The sequence below is a fragment of the Astatotilapia calliptera genome, chromosome 11 (genome assembly GCF_900246225.1).
Source record: "Astatotilapia calliptera chromosome 11, fAstCal1.2, whole genome shotgun sequence".
Lineage (NCBI taxonomy): Eukaryota > Metazoa > Chordata > Actinopteri > Cichliformes > Cichlidae > Astatotilapia > Astatotilapia calliptera.
The window spans coordinates 33929448-33946882 of NC_039312.1; the positions used below are offsets into that span (position 1 = coordinate 33929448).

The 17435-nt window shown below is 39.5% G+C and overlaps 2 protein-coding genes across 3 annotated transcripts; one reads left to right on the top strand and one right to left on the bottom strand.

The window, feature by feature from the left end:
- Positions 1-229: 229 nt before the first annotated feature.
- LOC113032614 (CD209 antigen-like protein C) lies at positions 230-4546 on the bottom strand. 2 transcript variants are annotated; one of them, XM_026185613.1, is made up of 7 exons: positions 4460-4546; positions 4044-4124; positions 3857-3964; positions 3582-3776; positions 3218-3378; positions 2004-2128; positions 230-879 (listed from the first exon to the last, which is right to left on the bottom strand). In XM_026185613.1, coding segments are annotated over exons 1-7 (819 nt in total). In that variant the 5' UTR covers positions 4461-4546; the 3' UTR covers positions 230-731. The 2 variants fall into 2 exon arrangements, with proteins under 2 accessions (XP_026041398.1, XP_026041397.1); XM_026185612.1 differs by having other exon boundaries at positions 4361-4546.
- A 3902-nt stretch (positions 4547-8448) lies between these two features.
- tspan13a (tetraspanin 13a) lies at positions 8449-14161 on the top strand. Its single transcript, XM_026185614.1, has 7 exons — positions 8449-8720; positions 10819-10986; positions 11098-11178; positions 12258-12368; positions 12462-12572; positions 12701-12801; positions 13494-14161. The coding sequence occupies exons 1-6, from the start codon at positions 8658-8660 to the stop codon at positions 12773-12775; spliced, it is 609 nt and encodes a 202-aa protein (XP_026041399.1). The 5' UTR covers positions 8449-8657; the 3' UTR covers positions 12776-12801; positions 13494-14161.
- The last annotated feature ends 3274 nt before the right edge of the window (positions 14162-17435 follow it).

Here is a 17435-nt window from a genome sequence, read left to right on the forward strand (position 1 = left end):
AAAGAATCACAGTTTTTATGAAGGTGGGAGCTGTCCACACCGGCCAAACCACTTTAAGCTGGAAACACTTTTTTTCATAATAACATTGAACATTTTAACATGAGTCTCTTGTAGGATAAGCCAGTTAATTTCTTACACACTGTTTTAGTTTTAGACAATAGGCACAACACACACACACACACACACACACACACACACACACACACACACACACACACACACACACACACACACACACACACACACGCACGCACGCGTATTATTATTATTGTTCAGATTCTTGGTTTCTGTTACTATAAAAGGAATAAAGATGCTTACAAGTTACGCACAATGAGCATGAACAGACTGTCACTTCCTCAAGTGGAAAGGGAAGTTTCACAAACATGTAGTATTAATAAATAGTAACATAAACACATTCATGCCTGTCTCTGCATTTACATGCATCGGAATATGTTTCTTTTGCCATCTAATACATTAGAAATCCCATAGTAATGACAAAAGAGCACATATGATTACAAAAAAGTACAAATGCTTTTGCAGTGCAGCTCAAACGTGGTGTGTGATTCTGCAGCATTTGTTTCAAAATGTAACTGAACATAAATCAAAACAAAGAAATTACTTATTTTTTACAAAATCAGTTTGACACAGAAAAAAAACTCATTGCCTTTAATTCAAAAAACACAAGGAGTTACTGTCACATTAAATAACAATTCTATTACTGGGACTGATTCCTAATCTGCTTTAATTAACGCTCGTCTTTCACAGATCCAACAGTTTCTCATGTCACAGCTCTCTTTGCCCCAGTTGGCCAGAGGGGGCGCTTTTGGTAGGCTTAAAGCACAATATCTTTTGTTGACATCTTGTTGCATTTTCCAGTACCTAAAAAAAGTCACATAGTGTCAGTCTGTATGCCTACTCAACATTTCAACCTTTGACAAATTAATCTTTATTGTATTTCTGAAATTCAGCACGTGGAGTGCTTGGGTACCAAAAATAAGTCAATGATCTGTGTCAGTCTCTGCACACACAGCATTCCTGATGGTAACAGGGATCGAGGCAATTTAACCAACACAGAGGCCATGAATGCACACTTGTGTTTGGTCTCGCAAAAGTCAGACACTTAGATGTTCTGAAAACCACAACCGAGTCCATCACGGATGTGGAAGCTTAAGAAAAATGTCAAAGGTCAAAAATCATCTTTGAGAAACAAGCAATGGATGCAGTGAAGAGTTTTTAACAGCTTTTATTTTTTTTCACTCTGCTACAAATAAGTTTGTTGTTTATTAGGACTTGTGTGTTCTCAGTGGTGGGAGCTGAGAACACACAAGTCACACAACAGTGTTAGCCAGGGTTTTCCTTACTTGGATGCATGCAAGACGTCTTTTTATGTTGAATGAAAACACTTTGTGTATTTTCATTTCACAAATGAAAAGAGAAAATGCAAACAGAAAACAAGTCTGCCATCAACATGTGCTGATTCGACTTAATCGTCACTTCCTTGAGCTATTCCAGCCTAAAGGTTGTTTTAACTCAAACTTATTTGGAATTGGTTCATACTGTAAACTTCTTGTGGCTGTAAATCTTAAACTTCTTGTTATTAGAAGAGGGAATGTTGAAACAATTTTTTTGTTCTGCTTTTTACTTCCATTCCATATTTTTTAAAGGGTATTTACAATGTGTTGTAAAAATGTGTGTGTGTGTGTGTGTGTGTGTGTGTGTTTGCACTTATACATCTTTGTGAGGATCAAACTTTGACTGTTACTATACTTGTGGGGACCATCAGTCCTTATGGGCCCAAATTGTAGGCCTCATGAGTTTGAAGGCATTTTTGAGGCTCAAATGTGGTTTTAGTGTCAGGGTTACAGTTAGGTTGTGGTTAGGCATTTGTGATGGTTAGAGTTAGGCTAAGCAGCTAGGGAAAGCATTATGTCAATTAGATGAGCTAAGTAAGATATAATAGGCAAGTATTTGTATGTGTGGTGGTGGGCGGGGGTCATGCTTACGTCACAGTGAGGTTACTTCCATCTACCCACGTCCACGTGTCCTTTGGGCTCTCTGCTCTCAAACCGATCCAGTAGCCGTGCTTATCATCAGCGTGGTAGTCCTTAGTGTGGTTGCTGATAAATTCCTAAATTTGTAATACATGTGTTATCTGCCACATAATAATAGTCGGGTTTTAGTTTTCCTTTGAGATAAAAAGAACGATGACTCGTCTATAACAGCAAAATATAAAAACAAACAGGTTTAAAAAAATAACAACCTTTTCCTTTTTTGCACACTATGTTTACATTTTAAATGGATAAAACTGGCTTTTGTTCCCTCAAGAAATCAACACTCAGTACCCATATTGACAAAGTTTACACAACTATCCAGACTGCTGGCTGTAGTTACAGCTGCTGGGTTCCTTGGCTAAGACTCTGTGGGCTTGTTAGACCAGATTGCCTGGGAGGTGTTGCTGAATTACCTTCTTCAGATCTGTCCACAGATGATCTCTCCAAACTGCAAACTCTGATCTGACGCTTAGAGTTTGGAGCTCTTCAAAATGAATTTAAGTTTGTCCAATCAGATTAAAGAACATTTTTCTCTTGGTCTTTTAAACTCTCAGCCTGTGCCTTTTACTTCGACTATCTTTTGTCTGATGTATGAAGAGTCGTTCTCACTCTCTTTTTAAACACGCTGGGGACTCTGTAGGAATGATCGCTGGTTTCTTTTCCACAGCTCTGACCAAAGATCATGTCATTTACTGAATTTGGAAGTGAGGCCACAAAGACTATTTTAAAGAGAGCAGCGAGCTAGTGGGAACACTCAAAGCTTGCAGTTCCTTTTTCCTGAACATTTCTCTTTTCTTTTTAAGTACAAGTTGAGGCCTGCTTGAATCAAAACACAACTCAAATATAAAGCAAACCCCAGTGCACTTCAGAGAACAAGAATCTGAATAGTTTTAAAATAAGAGATTGCAGTTTCCATTTTTACAGTATTTTTAAGTGTTGAGTGAGGAAGAAATATGTTTTCTTAAAATCCAGTCAAATGGCAAAGAGGTGGGAAAAGACTGAACTGAAGGAAGGTAACTTTGAATTATAGTTGCATTAACTTCCTCTTCAAACCTTCCTGTCTAAATCGCTTGAACTTTGACACTGTTTTTCCTCTCTGTGTATGAAAACGCTCTTTCACTTTATTTAAACTTTAAAAAAATCTATACAAATGAAATCTGGCTCACCTGTTCTTCCTGACTTTCGATCACTACCAGAGCCGCCTGATACATTTTGCATTGATCACGACTTTGATCCCAGCTCCTCCAATAAACCGAATATTGATGTTGGGAAAAAAAGTAACAGCTTGACTGAAACAGCACCCAGCCATCCAGGCAAGGTTTACACACTGGTCAAAAAAAGAAAGGGACAACAAGACCAGAATCATTTTAGAAATCCAACTTTACAATACGTTACAAAGAGTTTTTTAGATTTGAAGATTTTTAAACAGTTTAAAACATTAAACCTTCAAATAAAAACATGTTTGTGGGAGTCGTGACAGGGAGTGAGCAAAAAGTAACATAAAACGATATGAAACTAAGACATGTTCACCTTTCTGTGGGCAGTGTTTTTCCACTGAAAATTCCTGATATTCCATGATGACTCCGATGGTCCAGTTGAGTTGGTCTCTCTGTCTGGTCAGCTCCTCTGTCTGTCGCTCTGAGGATGTTTTCTGTGTCATCAGCTGCAGGTTCTGTGCTGTGATGTTGGCCATTTCTCGCTGCTGCTCACTCATCACTGTGTTAACTGCAGTCAGATAAGAAACAGATGTTAGTGTTATTGTCTGATTACACTAAAGTCCTTGAATACACAGCAGGTGGACTTACAGCGGAAGTTGAGGCCGATGATGACTGACACCAAGATGAGGCAAATAATCACCAGACCTGTCACAACCAACGCAAGCCGACTACAGGGTGGAGCTAACTCTTTATTCTCTACAAGAATAGAAAAAAATGTTTATTTTAATGATTGAATAAAAAATATCATTTATTTGTTCAGAAAACCACAAATAACCTGTTATTACAAGGGATGCATCCAATTTCCTGTCCTCAGTGTTCACCTCGTCGTAGATTGTTTCTGTGTCTTTTGGCGTCACTGGAAAAACAAAAAGAGTTTAAAGGAAATGAAAACTCATTTGTAGTTTGTTCTTTGTGGGGATTATTTATTAAACTTTACTTTTTAGATCACCAAAAATAGCAGTGCTAGGAAAGAACTGACATGCTGAGTAGCATAACATCGCCAGAATTAACCAACTGGTATTGATCGTTCCCCAAAACCACATACATCACAGTTTTGGCAATGAAAGGGAAGAAAGTAAGTCTGTCACTCACCGTATGTTGGATCTCTCTTTGTCTGAAATATCACTGTCACATAATTCTCTTCTTCCACCATTATTTATGTGTTTGCTGTTTATTGTCAGCGGTACTTACTTTGTTAATCTCGGAGTCAAACAGCCACTGTGGGTTTACTGGTCAGTGTAAGTGAAGTTTAGAGGCAGAGAAGTGGACCGTTGCAAGATCTGCACTTCTTCTTTTTGTCAGAAAGCGGGAGGGTTGTGGTTATTAGAGGGACATTTTTCTTTTTTTAGATAGTTTTGCAAGACGAGAAAAAATATGTCAGAACAAAGTGACGGCTGTCGCAGAGTGGAAGACTCACATTTCCAGGATACTAGTGGGGTCATTTTTTTCATTTGAGTTTAACAAACAATTACCTTCAGTGAAAGAAGTGTGTGTGTGTGTGTGTGTGTGTGTGTGTGTGTGTGTGTGTGTGTGTGTGTGTGTGTGTGTGTGTGTGTGTGTGTTAGTTTACAAATGTCAGAACTAAGTAACTGCAGCATGAATGTTATTGTAAAAATGATGAATTTCATCAGTTCACCTCGACACTGTTTGTAGGCAGATGTCAACCAAAGCTAACTTTTAACTTCCAGTTCATTTCCAAATTATCAGGCACATCCAGCTCAAACTGATCTAATACAGCAGTGAAATAAATCAGCCACAATAAAGCTTAATGTTTTGGATCAGTTTGTGTTGAAACTTCAAATGTGTGATCAATTTTTAGGCTTCACATTAAAGGTTAAAACTTCCAGCACACTTCAGTTAACCTACATGGCAGACGTTGTACGTACTGAGTACAATCAATCATCACAGTTCAATCAATGCCACTGAAACACGGAGATGCTGATGCATGCTTTTATTACCAGTCGCATTGATTACTGTAATGCCCTGCTCTCTGGTCTTCCTAAGAAGAATATTTCAACTTTACAACTCTTGCAAAACTCGGCAGCTCGTGTGCTGACGAAGACCAGAGGGCGGGCCCACATTACACCGGTTTTAGAATCGCTGCACTGGCTCCCCGTGTGTTTCAGGATCGATTTTAAAGTTCTTTTATTGGTTTTTAAATGTCTTAATGGTCTTGGGCCTTCTTATCTCTCAGATCTGCTTTTACCATACGAACCCTCGCGGACCCTGAGGTCCTCTGGTACTGGCCTTTTGATTGTCCCTAAAGTCAGAACACATACTCACGGAGAGGCAGCGTTTCAGTGGTATGGTCCTCGTCTGTGGAACAGCCTGCCGGAGGAGCTCAGGGCCGCAGAGAACGTACATGTTTTTAAGAACAGGCTCAAGACCCACCTTTTTAATTTAGCTTTTACTTAGCGTTTATTTATTTTTTATGCTTATTTATTCTATCCTGTTATTCTATTATTAATTTAGGATTTACCTAATATTTATTGATTTTATTCTTATTCATTTTTTAATCTTCTTACTCTATTTATATTTATATTTATATTGTATCCTGTTCTTATTTATTTTATCATTTTACCCTATATATATCGTATTGCGTCATATCTCCAGTGTTTCCTCGGAGGGCGCTCTCTGCACCGGGGCTGTTATTGACCGTGGCTGCTGGGTCTCTGGGGTCCTCTCAGCCTGGTTGGGGGGCTCCTTGGCCTCTCTCCTGCTGTGTGCCCAGCCCGGAGGCTGCGGTCTGTGACCGGCTCCCGGTGCAGACGGCTCCCTGTTATAATGTTTCCTCACTTGGCTCATGCGAGCCCAGCCCAATTTTTACTCTTTAAGTGTGCGCGTGTGTGTATGTGTGTATGTGTGTGTGGGTGGGGGTGGGGGGATATATGTGTATTGAGAGTGTGGGGAGTGAGTTGGAGGGTGGGGTGGGCTGCTTTTAACTATGTAAAGCACTTTGTGCTACATTTTTTCTGTATGAAAAGTGCTTTATAAATAAAGATTGATTGATTGATTGATTGATTGATTGATTGATTGATTGATTGATTGATTGATTGATTGATTGATTGATTGATTGAAACATTAAAAACTACAGTGGCATTGCAAAAGTATTCGGCCCCCTTGAACTTTCCCACATTTTGTCACATTACAGCCACAAACATGAATCAATTTTATTGGAATTCCACGTGAAAGACCAACACAAAGTGGTGCACACGTGAGAAGTGGAACGGAAATCAGACATGATTCCAAAGATTTTTTACAAATAAATAACTGCAAATACATGTAGAGTGTGGTTTAAGAGTTCAACGTGTGTTTCATGCAAACATGCAAATAATCAGAAACTTTAAGGACTTAAAAACAGAAATAAAGACAAAAATCAAATATTTTATATTCTTTATTATAATTCAAATTTTAAAAAATAAAATTGTTTAGAGTAATTTAAAAAGTTAACTGACATTTCTTTGACTTGGATCTGTCCACTAAAGACTTGGGGGTAACTGTAGATTTGATCATACATCAATCTTTTTTGGCTAAATCAACCTGCAGTCTTTGTTCCCCTGTTAGAAATATGGGTGTCCTTCAAGGTTCAGAAGATTCAGAAGCACTGTGACAGAGGGAAACATGACAGAGTCTGAAACTGTGTGTGAAGTGAGATCGCTTGTTATTGGGGTTACTAGGAATATGATTGTTAGGGTTTTCTCTGTTTACACTTCAATTCAATTAAGTGTAATCAATTAAAATGTCTTGATGTATGATCAATCATCCAGTTAAGTAAATCTCCAAAAGTTGATTCTGTTCACCTGGACGTAGCGTTTTCCCCAATCTTATAAACAGGACATTTGCATAATGACTGAAACCAGCCCAGTGAACCTGCAGTCAGCTGAGACTGAAGACGTCACTGAAAACGTCCAGATGAACAGAATCAACTTTTGGAGAATCAATTAAAATATAAGTATATTTATATAAAATTAATTCAAATGGAATAATGTTAAGAAAACATGGATAACCCAAACAATCAGCAATCTCTGCTTCTTTGTAGGGTCCTTACCTTACAATATGAAACACCTTGGGGAAACTGTTGTTGTGAGCACACCTCGAGGCTTTGAAGACCAAAGAAAACCAAAGATTGCTGACTGTTACTGGACTTTCCAACACAATCATGTTCATGCATGAAGCTCTGAAGAAAAAAAATGTCAGAACATATTAGGATAATGTGACCTATGACCTATGAGACTGCTGTCATTTAAACAAAAAGGGGAGACAACTAAATACTGAGATAATCTGAAGCTCGTGTGGATTTGACACAAGCTGATGTTATATATCTATTGATATTATCATTTGTAATGAAGCTCTGCTGGCACAAATAAAGAAGCAGCATTGTGTTGCTCAGATGGTTTGTGCATGTGCAGAGGAGAGATGGAGGATATAGTGGACAAAGAAGCTGCCAGGCAGGAGGAAAAGAGGACCTCAGGGAAGTTTCATGGATGTAGTGAAAGAAATGAATGGTAAATGGCCTGTATTTGCTTTACTAGTCCCTAAGGACCCCAAAGCGCTTTACACATCCAGTCATCCACCCATTCACACACTGATGATGGCAGCTACATTGTAGCCACAGCCACCCTGGGGCGCACTGACAGAGGCGAGGCTGCCGGACACTGGCGCCACCGGGCCCTCTGACCACCACCAGTAGGCAACGGGTGAAGTGTCTTGCCCAAGGACACAACGACCGAGACTGTCCAAGCCGGGGCTCGAACCGTCATTCAACAAATAAAGAAGCAGCATTGTGTTGTATTATAATGCATTTAGTATGTTTTATCGCTCCATCTCTGAAACAGGAATGCAAATACACAGATTCATGTAAGTCAGAGATGTAAACAAACATGCAGCAATTTCTAATTTGGCCCATTTGAGATCTAAACGAGCTGTTTTTGCTGAACGTGGTGGTCCGCGAATTAAGAAAACCTCGATACTCTTCATCTGTGATATACTTTTCATCCACAAGGGGGAACTATAGAGTAACATAGTCCCTACTGTGTAGAGGATTTAACTCCAAATCATTGTAGCAAATTAAATCATGTCCTGTGAGAGGACCTTTACTTCTGCGTTATGAGATGTTAATCGTTAAAATGAATAAGTTACCATGAACCAAAGTAACTTTGTGAAATCTTCTTGTGAGATCATCTCGAAATTTCTGCAATCAACTGCTTGAACAACAATCAGTGAGTCACCTCAGCTGACAAATCAGCGCGCAGGATCTCTCCAGGAAGCACCTGTCGGGTCTCCACCTGCAGATCAGCAGGTACAGCCACCCTTAACGTCAAGAGAGGCACGCCGAGAGAGCTGGAGGAGAAGAAATCTCGTTTTTAAACGTTTTGTCCCGAGAGCAGCGATGGTTTGCGGCGGATTCGTTTGCACCAAGAACGCACTCAGCGCGCTCAACATCCTTTATGTGGTGAGTTGAAATATGTTGATGTTTGCTGGAGGGTAAAATGTCTCCTTGAGGGCCAGTTGACGTGAGACCTCTCTAGTCGGTTAATTTACAACTAAGAGCGGAGGGGGGGGGGAAATGCGTGTTTGCCATGGCAACGAGGTGGCATGCGTAAATGATTACTTTTTAGGTTATTTATTACTGTTTTTATTATTTTTCTACTTCAACTTTTATTTCCAGTGCCAAAAAAGTGCGTAACATGACGTTTTGAAAGCTGATCCAGTATTAGGCCCAACTTTAATATATCAGCAGTGTTTATGTGGCCTTTTCTTCCTTGTTTTGTTTAATAATCAAACTGAGTGCTGTTTACTGCTTTCCCATGAGCTGTAAAACATTTAAAAAAGCACACAGGAAGCGTCAAATTGTTAATGTAATGTCATAAAAGGAAATTCCTCAAACGGGCTTCACACAGGAAATATGATTATTTCATCAGAAATTTTAAAAAGTGTAGCATACACTGGGTCAGGTGCCCTCATACATAAACAAGTATTTGCACTCTTTTAGTAAAAAATATAATCCTGCTTAAGTAATAGTACAAACAAACAAAAGTATTTAAGTAAAAGTACTCATAATCACTTACTAGACCAAAATGATTAATGGCTTTGACTTTAATGGTGTAGCTGTTGCTAAGCAGCTTTATAATGACACACCATGATGTCTTAGGCTACGTTCACACTGCAGGTCTTGATGCTCAATTCCGATTTTTTGATCAAATCCGATTTTTTTGTCTGCTCGTTCACACTACAAATAAAATGCGACAGCAAACGCGCTCTAGTGTGAACGCTCAAAGCGGCCCGCATGCGCAAAAGAAGATGTCACACACAACGCGCTCTGTTTAGACCAAGAACAAACAGTATTGTTTGACTGATGGCCTTAATATAAAGACTTCGGACTTCACGTTTCCCAATTTTTGCTTTAAGTTATTTTGTTATTTACATAATAATGTAAATAACCTAATAATTATCCTTATTGCTGTTTTAGAGAGGAGCGCTGCTTCAAAGGATAGCTGCAGATTTCTGTCAGAATCTGCAGATTATACAGAACAAATAAAATGTTTACGTTGTCTTCCCAACAGTTTCACTGACATCTACACTGGATGGCCAGGAAGCGTTCGCGATGTCTTCTCGGGCGCTGATAATTGGCTTCAGTCTTGTGTCGGTGACGTAAAAGGCGGATTTAATGCGACTTGACCGTTCAAACAGCAGTCGCTTTCTAAAACATCGGATATGTATCGGATTCAGTACCACATACGAAAGTGACCCAGATCGGATTTGAAAATATCGGATTTGCGCCGTTCACACTGTCATAGCATGATCGGATATGGGTCGCATAGGGTCAAAAAAATCGGATTTGATGCGCTTTCGCCTGCAGTGTGAACGTAGCCATAGTAGATTTCTAGGATAAGCTCTGACAGGTAAAATGAATGAATCAATGATCAAATTGATTAAAGCTCCATAAAATGGAACAAAATTAAGAGCTCATCAAATCACCGTCTAGAAAAAAAGTGAAGAAAGATTTTCAGTGTTGCAGTGTTCAATTCTCTCAGTAAGTGATGCAGACGCTGGGCAGGATCCTCCACGTATGAGCCACGGCCACTCAGTTCAAGCAGCAGTGACAGAAGAGGCAGTTCAATCTGAAATGTTCCTTCACGGGAACATCTCGAAATAGAACTTTTCTAATCTGCTAAAAATAAACAACTAAAGCTTTAAAGTAAATAGTGTTGAGACCAAAGTTCAAAATTTTTATCAACACGTTGATGTAGAAACTAATATAACACAGGAATACTTAAATGGCTACTGTAGAGGAGAGATGGAGGATATAGTGGACAAAGAAGCTGCCAGGCAGGAGGAAAAGAGGACCTCAGGGAAGTTTCATGGATGTAGTGAAAGAAATGAAGGGAGAGCATATTCCGATTTTACTTGCTTAGTGAGCTTAGTTTCATTCTGCAATCAGCACCTTGAAAGTTGATTCCTGCCCCTCCTTAAAAACAGTTCCTGGTCCAGACTTAAAAAATGAGACTTTTCCTTCTTTTTCCTTGTGTTATCACACCTTTCCCCCTCAGCTGGTGAGCCTGTTGCTGATTGGCGTGGCAGCCTGGGGGAAATGGTTTGGCCTGGTCTCCAGTATCCAGGTGGTGGCAGGGGTCATCGGCGTGGGAGTCTTCCTGTTCTTTGTTGCCTTTGTGGGTCTGTGCGGTGCCCTAAAGCACCACCAGGTCCTGCTCTTCTTTGTATCCTTCACACAAATCCAGGATTTTATGCTCTAGTGGATGTGTGTCCTGAGTTTTAATGGCTCGTAGGCATAGCAACAACACGCTTTAAACGTCCTCAACTTGGTCCAGTACATGATGGTTCTCTCCATAGTGTTTGTGCTGCAGTTTTCAGTGTCCTGTGCATGTCTGGCTCTCAATAAAGATCAACAGGTAAGTTTATTTAGTCTTTTCTCAACAATCCAAACAATATTTTGGACACCGTTTGGCTTTTAGACAGTTACAGGCAGACAAACGTCTTTAACGGCTCTATTCCAGTATTGTTTTTATATTTGAGTATTTCCGCTATGTTTCTTCTGTATTTTGAGAGTCACTCTTTGATATTTTACTCAGTTATAGATGCTTGATTGTAGTTACTGTGCAGATTCAGGTGAATCATTAAAAATATAAATCATAATTAGGTTTTTCAGGTTTTAAAAAACACAAATGGGACTTTTAGTCCCAGGAACAAACTTGGAGAACTGCTGGTAGCTTCAGTGTTAGGGACTGTAGTTAAAACAAGATTGTTTTATGTGGAAACGCAGTATTTATAATTGATTTCATGTCTCTGTTCTGGGACCTCCACAACGGTGAATACGAATATGTAAAAAAACAAAGTGGTAGAATCAGCAGGCAGAAATTTGCACTCAGGCTATTTACATTATATTTAGCTTTGTACATTCAGACAGTTAACAGCAGAGCTGCACCTGATTTACATGCCAAATAAAAATCTGAGTTTAAGCAACATTAATGTTAGATCTTACTGTGCCTTAACAGTGACACACTGATATCTAAGTCTTCTAAATTATGTTGTCTGCAGTGTTGCAGGCTTTCCTTCCTCCATATAAAGAGCCTACATGTTTTATAGCGCTTATAATGGCTTCCTGATCACAGGACAACATGTGTAGACTCAGGGTCAACACAGTGGCCTGCTTGAACTGACACTGTTGAGACTCCTCTACCAGATTGCAACATCCTAAAAATAGTAGAGCTTAATGATAACAATTTAGGAATATACTCTAAAAAGCAAACTTATTCAGAGTTGGTCATTTCTGTTTAAGGAGCTACTGAATGCAGGACTTTAATTAAAGAATGTTTGCGTGGCTCTGTGAGGCACATGCAAAATTCACTGTGGAGCAAAGCGAGACAAATCAATGAGAATATGCAAGGTCTAAATAAAGGATCATTTCAGGATTACTTTTAAGTCTCGTATACATGAATTGAGCTCCAGTGATGCTGATTTTCATCTGCAGAACTTGCTGCTGGAGGCCGGATGGAACAAGTCTAAAGGCACACAGAAGGACCTGGAGAGGACTCTAAACTGCTGCGGCTTCTCTCAAGTGGACAACAGCTCGTGTCCTGCTGTGAGTAAAACACTCTGAAAAGATTTCCTAGATTTTCTTCTAAGAAGCAACTTGGTCAAGATTGTGTTTTGTTTGCTTGTTTTGTTCCTCCAGGTCTGCGTTAACACTTCATCTTGTGTGGCCTGCGCAGACATCCTCCAGAATTATGCCGGGCAGGTGCTGCAGTTTGTTGGCAGCATCGGCCTCTTCTTCAGTTTCACAGAGGTCGGGAAAATGTCATTACAGTGAAGCTAAAAGACTTGTAGTCTGCTGTGAACGGGTGCTGATGTGTGCTGCAGGAGGTTTTTGTATACTGAGAAAACTGACAGCTGCTCATTTGTTGTTGATTTCAGGTCCTTGGAGTCTGGCTCACCCACAGATACAGAAACCTCAAAGATCCTCGATCCAATCCCAGAGCCTTCCTGTAACCGATCGCATGTAAATCAACCCAAAAGTGCGCCGCTGAATCATTTTTTTTCTCTTTTGTTTCATAAACCGAAGTTATCTCTGTGTTTGTAAGTTCTAAAACGAGTCTGCAACTTTTGATGCACAGTCGGGATTAAAATCCTGCATCCTTTGAAAGCACGAAGCCTCACAGCTGAAATGATTCAAACCGTATCATACTCTGGCCTTACCTAAACTTTGGCTGTTTAATATCTCCACACTTTTAAAATTGTACGCATTTGACAGGAAATGAGGAAAAAATAATGGATCCAGCTTTAGCTTAGATATTACTCGTAAGAAAAGATGCCTGCTGTGGCTCTGGCCCAGGAGCTTCTCACTGTGAGGCAACAGTTTTACCTACGGAGTCCCTGCCATGTTTATTACTAATGACACAGTGAATCAACATGGCATAAAAGCTCCCTGTGTAAATGGTGCAGGCAGTAAAATGTTGTGCAATGTTAGAAAAGTACGATTGCAAACAAGGTTTTAATTTTATTAGACGTCTGTGTTATTCAATGCTTCGCTCTCTGTAAGCTGACATGTCATTGTCACAAAGTGATCATGAATTCAACTTCTTGCTTGAATTATTTCATCTTTAAAGGTTTCAGTCTTTCTTTTATAACTGCTACTTAATATAAGAAGCATGTTTTGTTTTTTTCTCACTGTGAACATTGTGAATTCTTCTTCTCATTTAATTTCTAGGATGAAAACACCGATAGGACTCGTGTACTGTATATAAGCCGGCTTGTGCTGAAACATGTTAATCAGCTGTGTGCTCGTATAAGGCACGTGCTGTTTGACGTGTGCTGGACTTTTCTCTTTGTCAGGACGTCACCAGGAGCTACAATCAACTTTGGTCTCGAGTGCGACATAAGCAACATGCTGCTGCTCACACTTCTCTAAATGAACTGTTCTTTTTTTCCCTGTTATGCTTCTGTCATTACTTTCTCACAGATATATTTGAAGTCAGGATTCTTGTCTTACTTATGTCTCTGTTAAAGAAGGAGACCAAGTATGAGTAGTTATTTACTGAAATGGAGATAATCTTATGTCATGTGATCGTAGTAATCCAAGCTTCTGTTGACTGTGGGCTTGAAAATGATGTCTTTTTGAAGGATGGTCAGTCATATACTTTTCTTTTTCGATGCATGTTACTGTCATAACTCTCACTGGTTCTGGTATTTATGTGAAGGCAGTCATCAAGTTAAGCTGATTTAACACTCATCAGGCCTCTGCTGACTCATTTACAGTTGGAGTTGGGGTTTAGGTTAAGTTAAAGTCTCCTGTTTGTTTTTTAGAAAACCAAATGTGAAAGCTGTTAATGGAAAAACGCTGTCAAAATAAATGTTTAAGACTTCATTTGAAACATATCTTCTAGTTTTTGAAGCTTACTTACACGCTAAGCTTACTTAACACGTGGCCAAAACAAAATCCAAGCCTATCCCTATAAAAGCCACCCAAGCCTTTCTGGCAGTAAAGAAGAGTAAGGCTAAGCATGCACTGATGATTACTTTTAATAATGAAGGCCGGGGAAATACACGCTCCTCATCACGTAACCTATGTTGTTTCCCTGAGTGAGCGACTCTTTGCTCTGAACATGTCATGGAGCGTGGTGATCTCGATGTGATGGAGAGGCCCGTCAGTGAAAACTACAAGCTCCTGGTTTGTGCTCCCGTCTTTCTCTGGCTGAAACAAATGAAGCATATTTGCAGCTCTTTCTTGGCAGACAGTTTGACTTGTCCAACAGGAAATGACAGCTGAATAAACTGCTCAGATTTTGTCATTTTGAGTGTTATCACATTTCCTTCCTGTTTCCATTCTTTATACTAAGCTGAGCTGACCAGTCGCTGGTTAAACAGACTCCTTCTTGAACTTTTCCTCAAAGAATCTCAATGATTATTCTGTCTCATCTTGAAGCGCTAATAAAGAGAAGCTGTGTGAGCTCCGCAAACAATACACCTTATGCAAATAGCACAATGCTGGCTGGATGAGGACACACCACTGCCTGAGACGGGCTGAACGTGTACACTGAATTGTTTTTTCACAGTGGGTTTGGCTGTTTGCAGCGCTAACAAATTAAGATTAGGATCAGATTAAAGTCGAACCTGGCAAAGCTGGTTTGTTTTCACTTGTTTAAAGCACATCCCAAGTCACTGGAACAGCTCTCCTTCATTTTTCAAATAAGCAGCAGGACTGAGGTGCTGGCACAGACACGGTCATAGAGCTTTGTTTGCCAGATCCGTGCTGTTGCCGAGGTGAAGGTTGCTCAGCCACGTGACTCACTCTCATTCCTCACCCTGAACAGGATGCAGATCAGGAACTGCAGTCCTCAGGTGGTCAAGCCTGTTCATCAACATGTTTGTGAACTCAAACAGCTCGGCTGCTGATTTGGCAGGTGAAAGAAAATGCTTTGTGTACACATTAAATAATAAAGGCCTTCTGTATTCAAATGTGCCAATGCAACTGTAGAAAATGAAATTCAAACCTCTGTCTGAACGGTATGGGTTGTTTTGCAGCATATCTGACTTAAATATCAGCTGTTTGCTTTCTGGACTTTGTTTCTTATAGAAGTTTACATCTCAACACACAAAGAGTAGTTTGAAATGTCTTTCTTAAGAAGGAGGAGGAGGAAGAGGAGGGGAAATCTAAAATCAACATTTCTGGGCAGGAAAATATTAGAAATGCTTTCAGGGTCAAAGTTCATTTTAAAGGAAGCTGGGAGGAAGCACATGGTCTGTGTGTTTTTCATGATTTTTAATGCCTGAATTATAAGAACGTCAGGTTATTTTGTTTTTGCAGTTAATTTTCATTCAGTGCAACAGTACCAAAAATAAATGAAAAAAGCAGTTTGGGGTGTAAAAAGACAGAACTAAACTCTCACATTTAGAAATACTGTCAGGGTGGATTCAAGAAAAGTCGTCCAAATGACGATCGCATCTCTGACTTCACTGAGATCCTTCACCTTTAACTGTCCTTCTCATCTGAGAAAGTGTGGAGCATCTGCAGCACTGAGGCTCTTGTTGTGACAGCATTTATCACATTGTCATCTGGTGCTCTCTGCACTGGCGCTTACTGAGATAGGCTGTGATGGACTGATACACTGAGATCCTCTGGATCTGCAGTGAACTCAAACCTGTCCAGGTGCAGGAACCAGAACTGAAGAAATGCTAAAATATGAGGCGTGGCTAAAAGGCTCCATTTTAAATTAGGAAAGGCTTTTATCATTTGTTGGTAACAGCACACATATTTTGACTGACAGAGCAAGGACTGGTCTCCAGGACTGCTAAAGGACACTGTACACTCCTATAGTATCAAGTCTTCATTTACAAGATAAGCCTGACCTAATTCCCATCCTGCGCGGCACCCTTTTGGACTCTAATGGGACTCGTTTCCAAAATAAAACCAGTGCTGTATTAGGTAACACTCGAAACTAGTGATTGAGACCATAAACTCATCAGGATTTTATTGAGGTCATTGATCATGTGGGAAGCATCAGTGTTGTCTCAGACTTCTGTACAGTTACACATCCAGAGAAGATGCCCCCTGCTGGTGATTATAGGGGATGCATGATTTTGCTACTTCTCTTTTCTGACTGTAGTATTTACACCCATCTTTTATGTCTAGTCTTTGTATTTCAAAGTATCATCCGGTCTTCAGCACCCCCTGGTGGGCAAACTATAGAATAGTCAGGTCATTTATTTCATTTTAGTCCTTTATTTATTTATTTCATTTCGGGATTTTTATTTTAATTTATTATTATTATTATACTTTATTATACTCATGATAGTGAGATTTAGATACACGTTTATAAATAAAAAATTTTATATATCCAGGTTTCAGTCTTTCAGGTCAGTTCTTCTATCTGCGGGTGATGATATCTCCCCTCCAACTTGTCATCCTGGCTCCCCCTTGTCGTAGCATGTGTGTTGTACCTCATCAATCTATAGCTCTGTGAAAGTCCCTTCTTCCAAATGTTGGAATAACTAGTGTTGTCTATTAAGGTTCTCGGGGGGGGGGGGGGTTAGGACCCTTACAGACGCCCCGGGTGGGAATCAAACTTGCACCTCCCGGTGTGTAGTTTTACCACTACACTATCCAGCTATGTTTTTTTTATGATACTGTAAATACTTTCCAGGTAGTTTCCACAAAGCAGTTCTGTTTGAAGGACACAAAACATTTAATCCCATTCTTGACACATGGGTATTTGCACTTTTGCTATTCGTGTAGGTTATTATATCTCTTACCGTTTTTCTCACTACACAACTCACCTTTTAACCTTGGATTTCAGAGTTCAGTCCTATCAGGTTTTCTAAGTTGTGTCTTTCTTTTAGGGTCTGCTTTTAGTCACAATACATTTATTTTATTGATCTGTGGTTTTCTCTTATTTACTAACTTGGTAAATGTTGTTCCTTTTAAAATGAGCATTTCATGAATATTACAATTGTTGCATTCTGCAAAATGTAGTTAAGTGCTCAACTTTGTGGCTATCATTAACACAACTTAATAATGTACTGATACACTTAAACTCATACTCAAGTGTACTTAAACCTTTTTAAAACAGGATTTTTCTTTAGTATTTTCGTAGTGTAGAATTAATACTTTAGGAACTTCTTTCCTTAAAAAATATGAACGAAAAGAGTACTG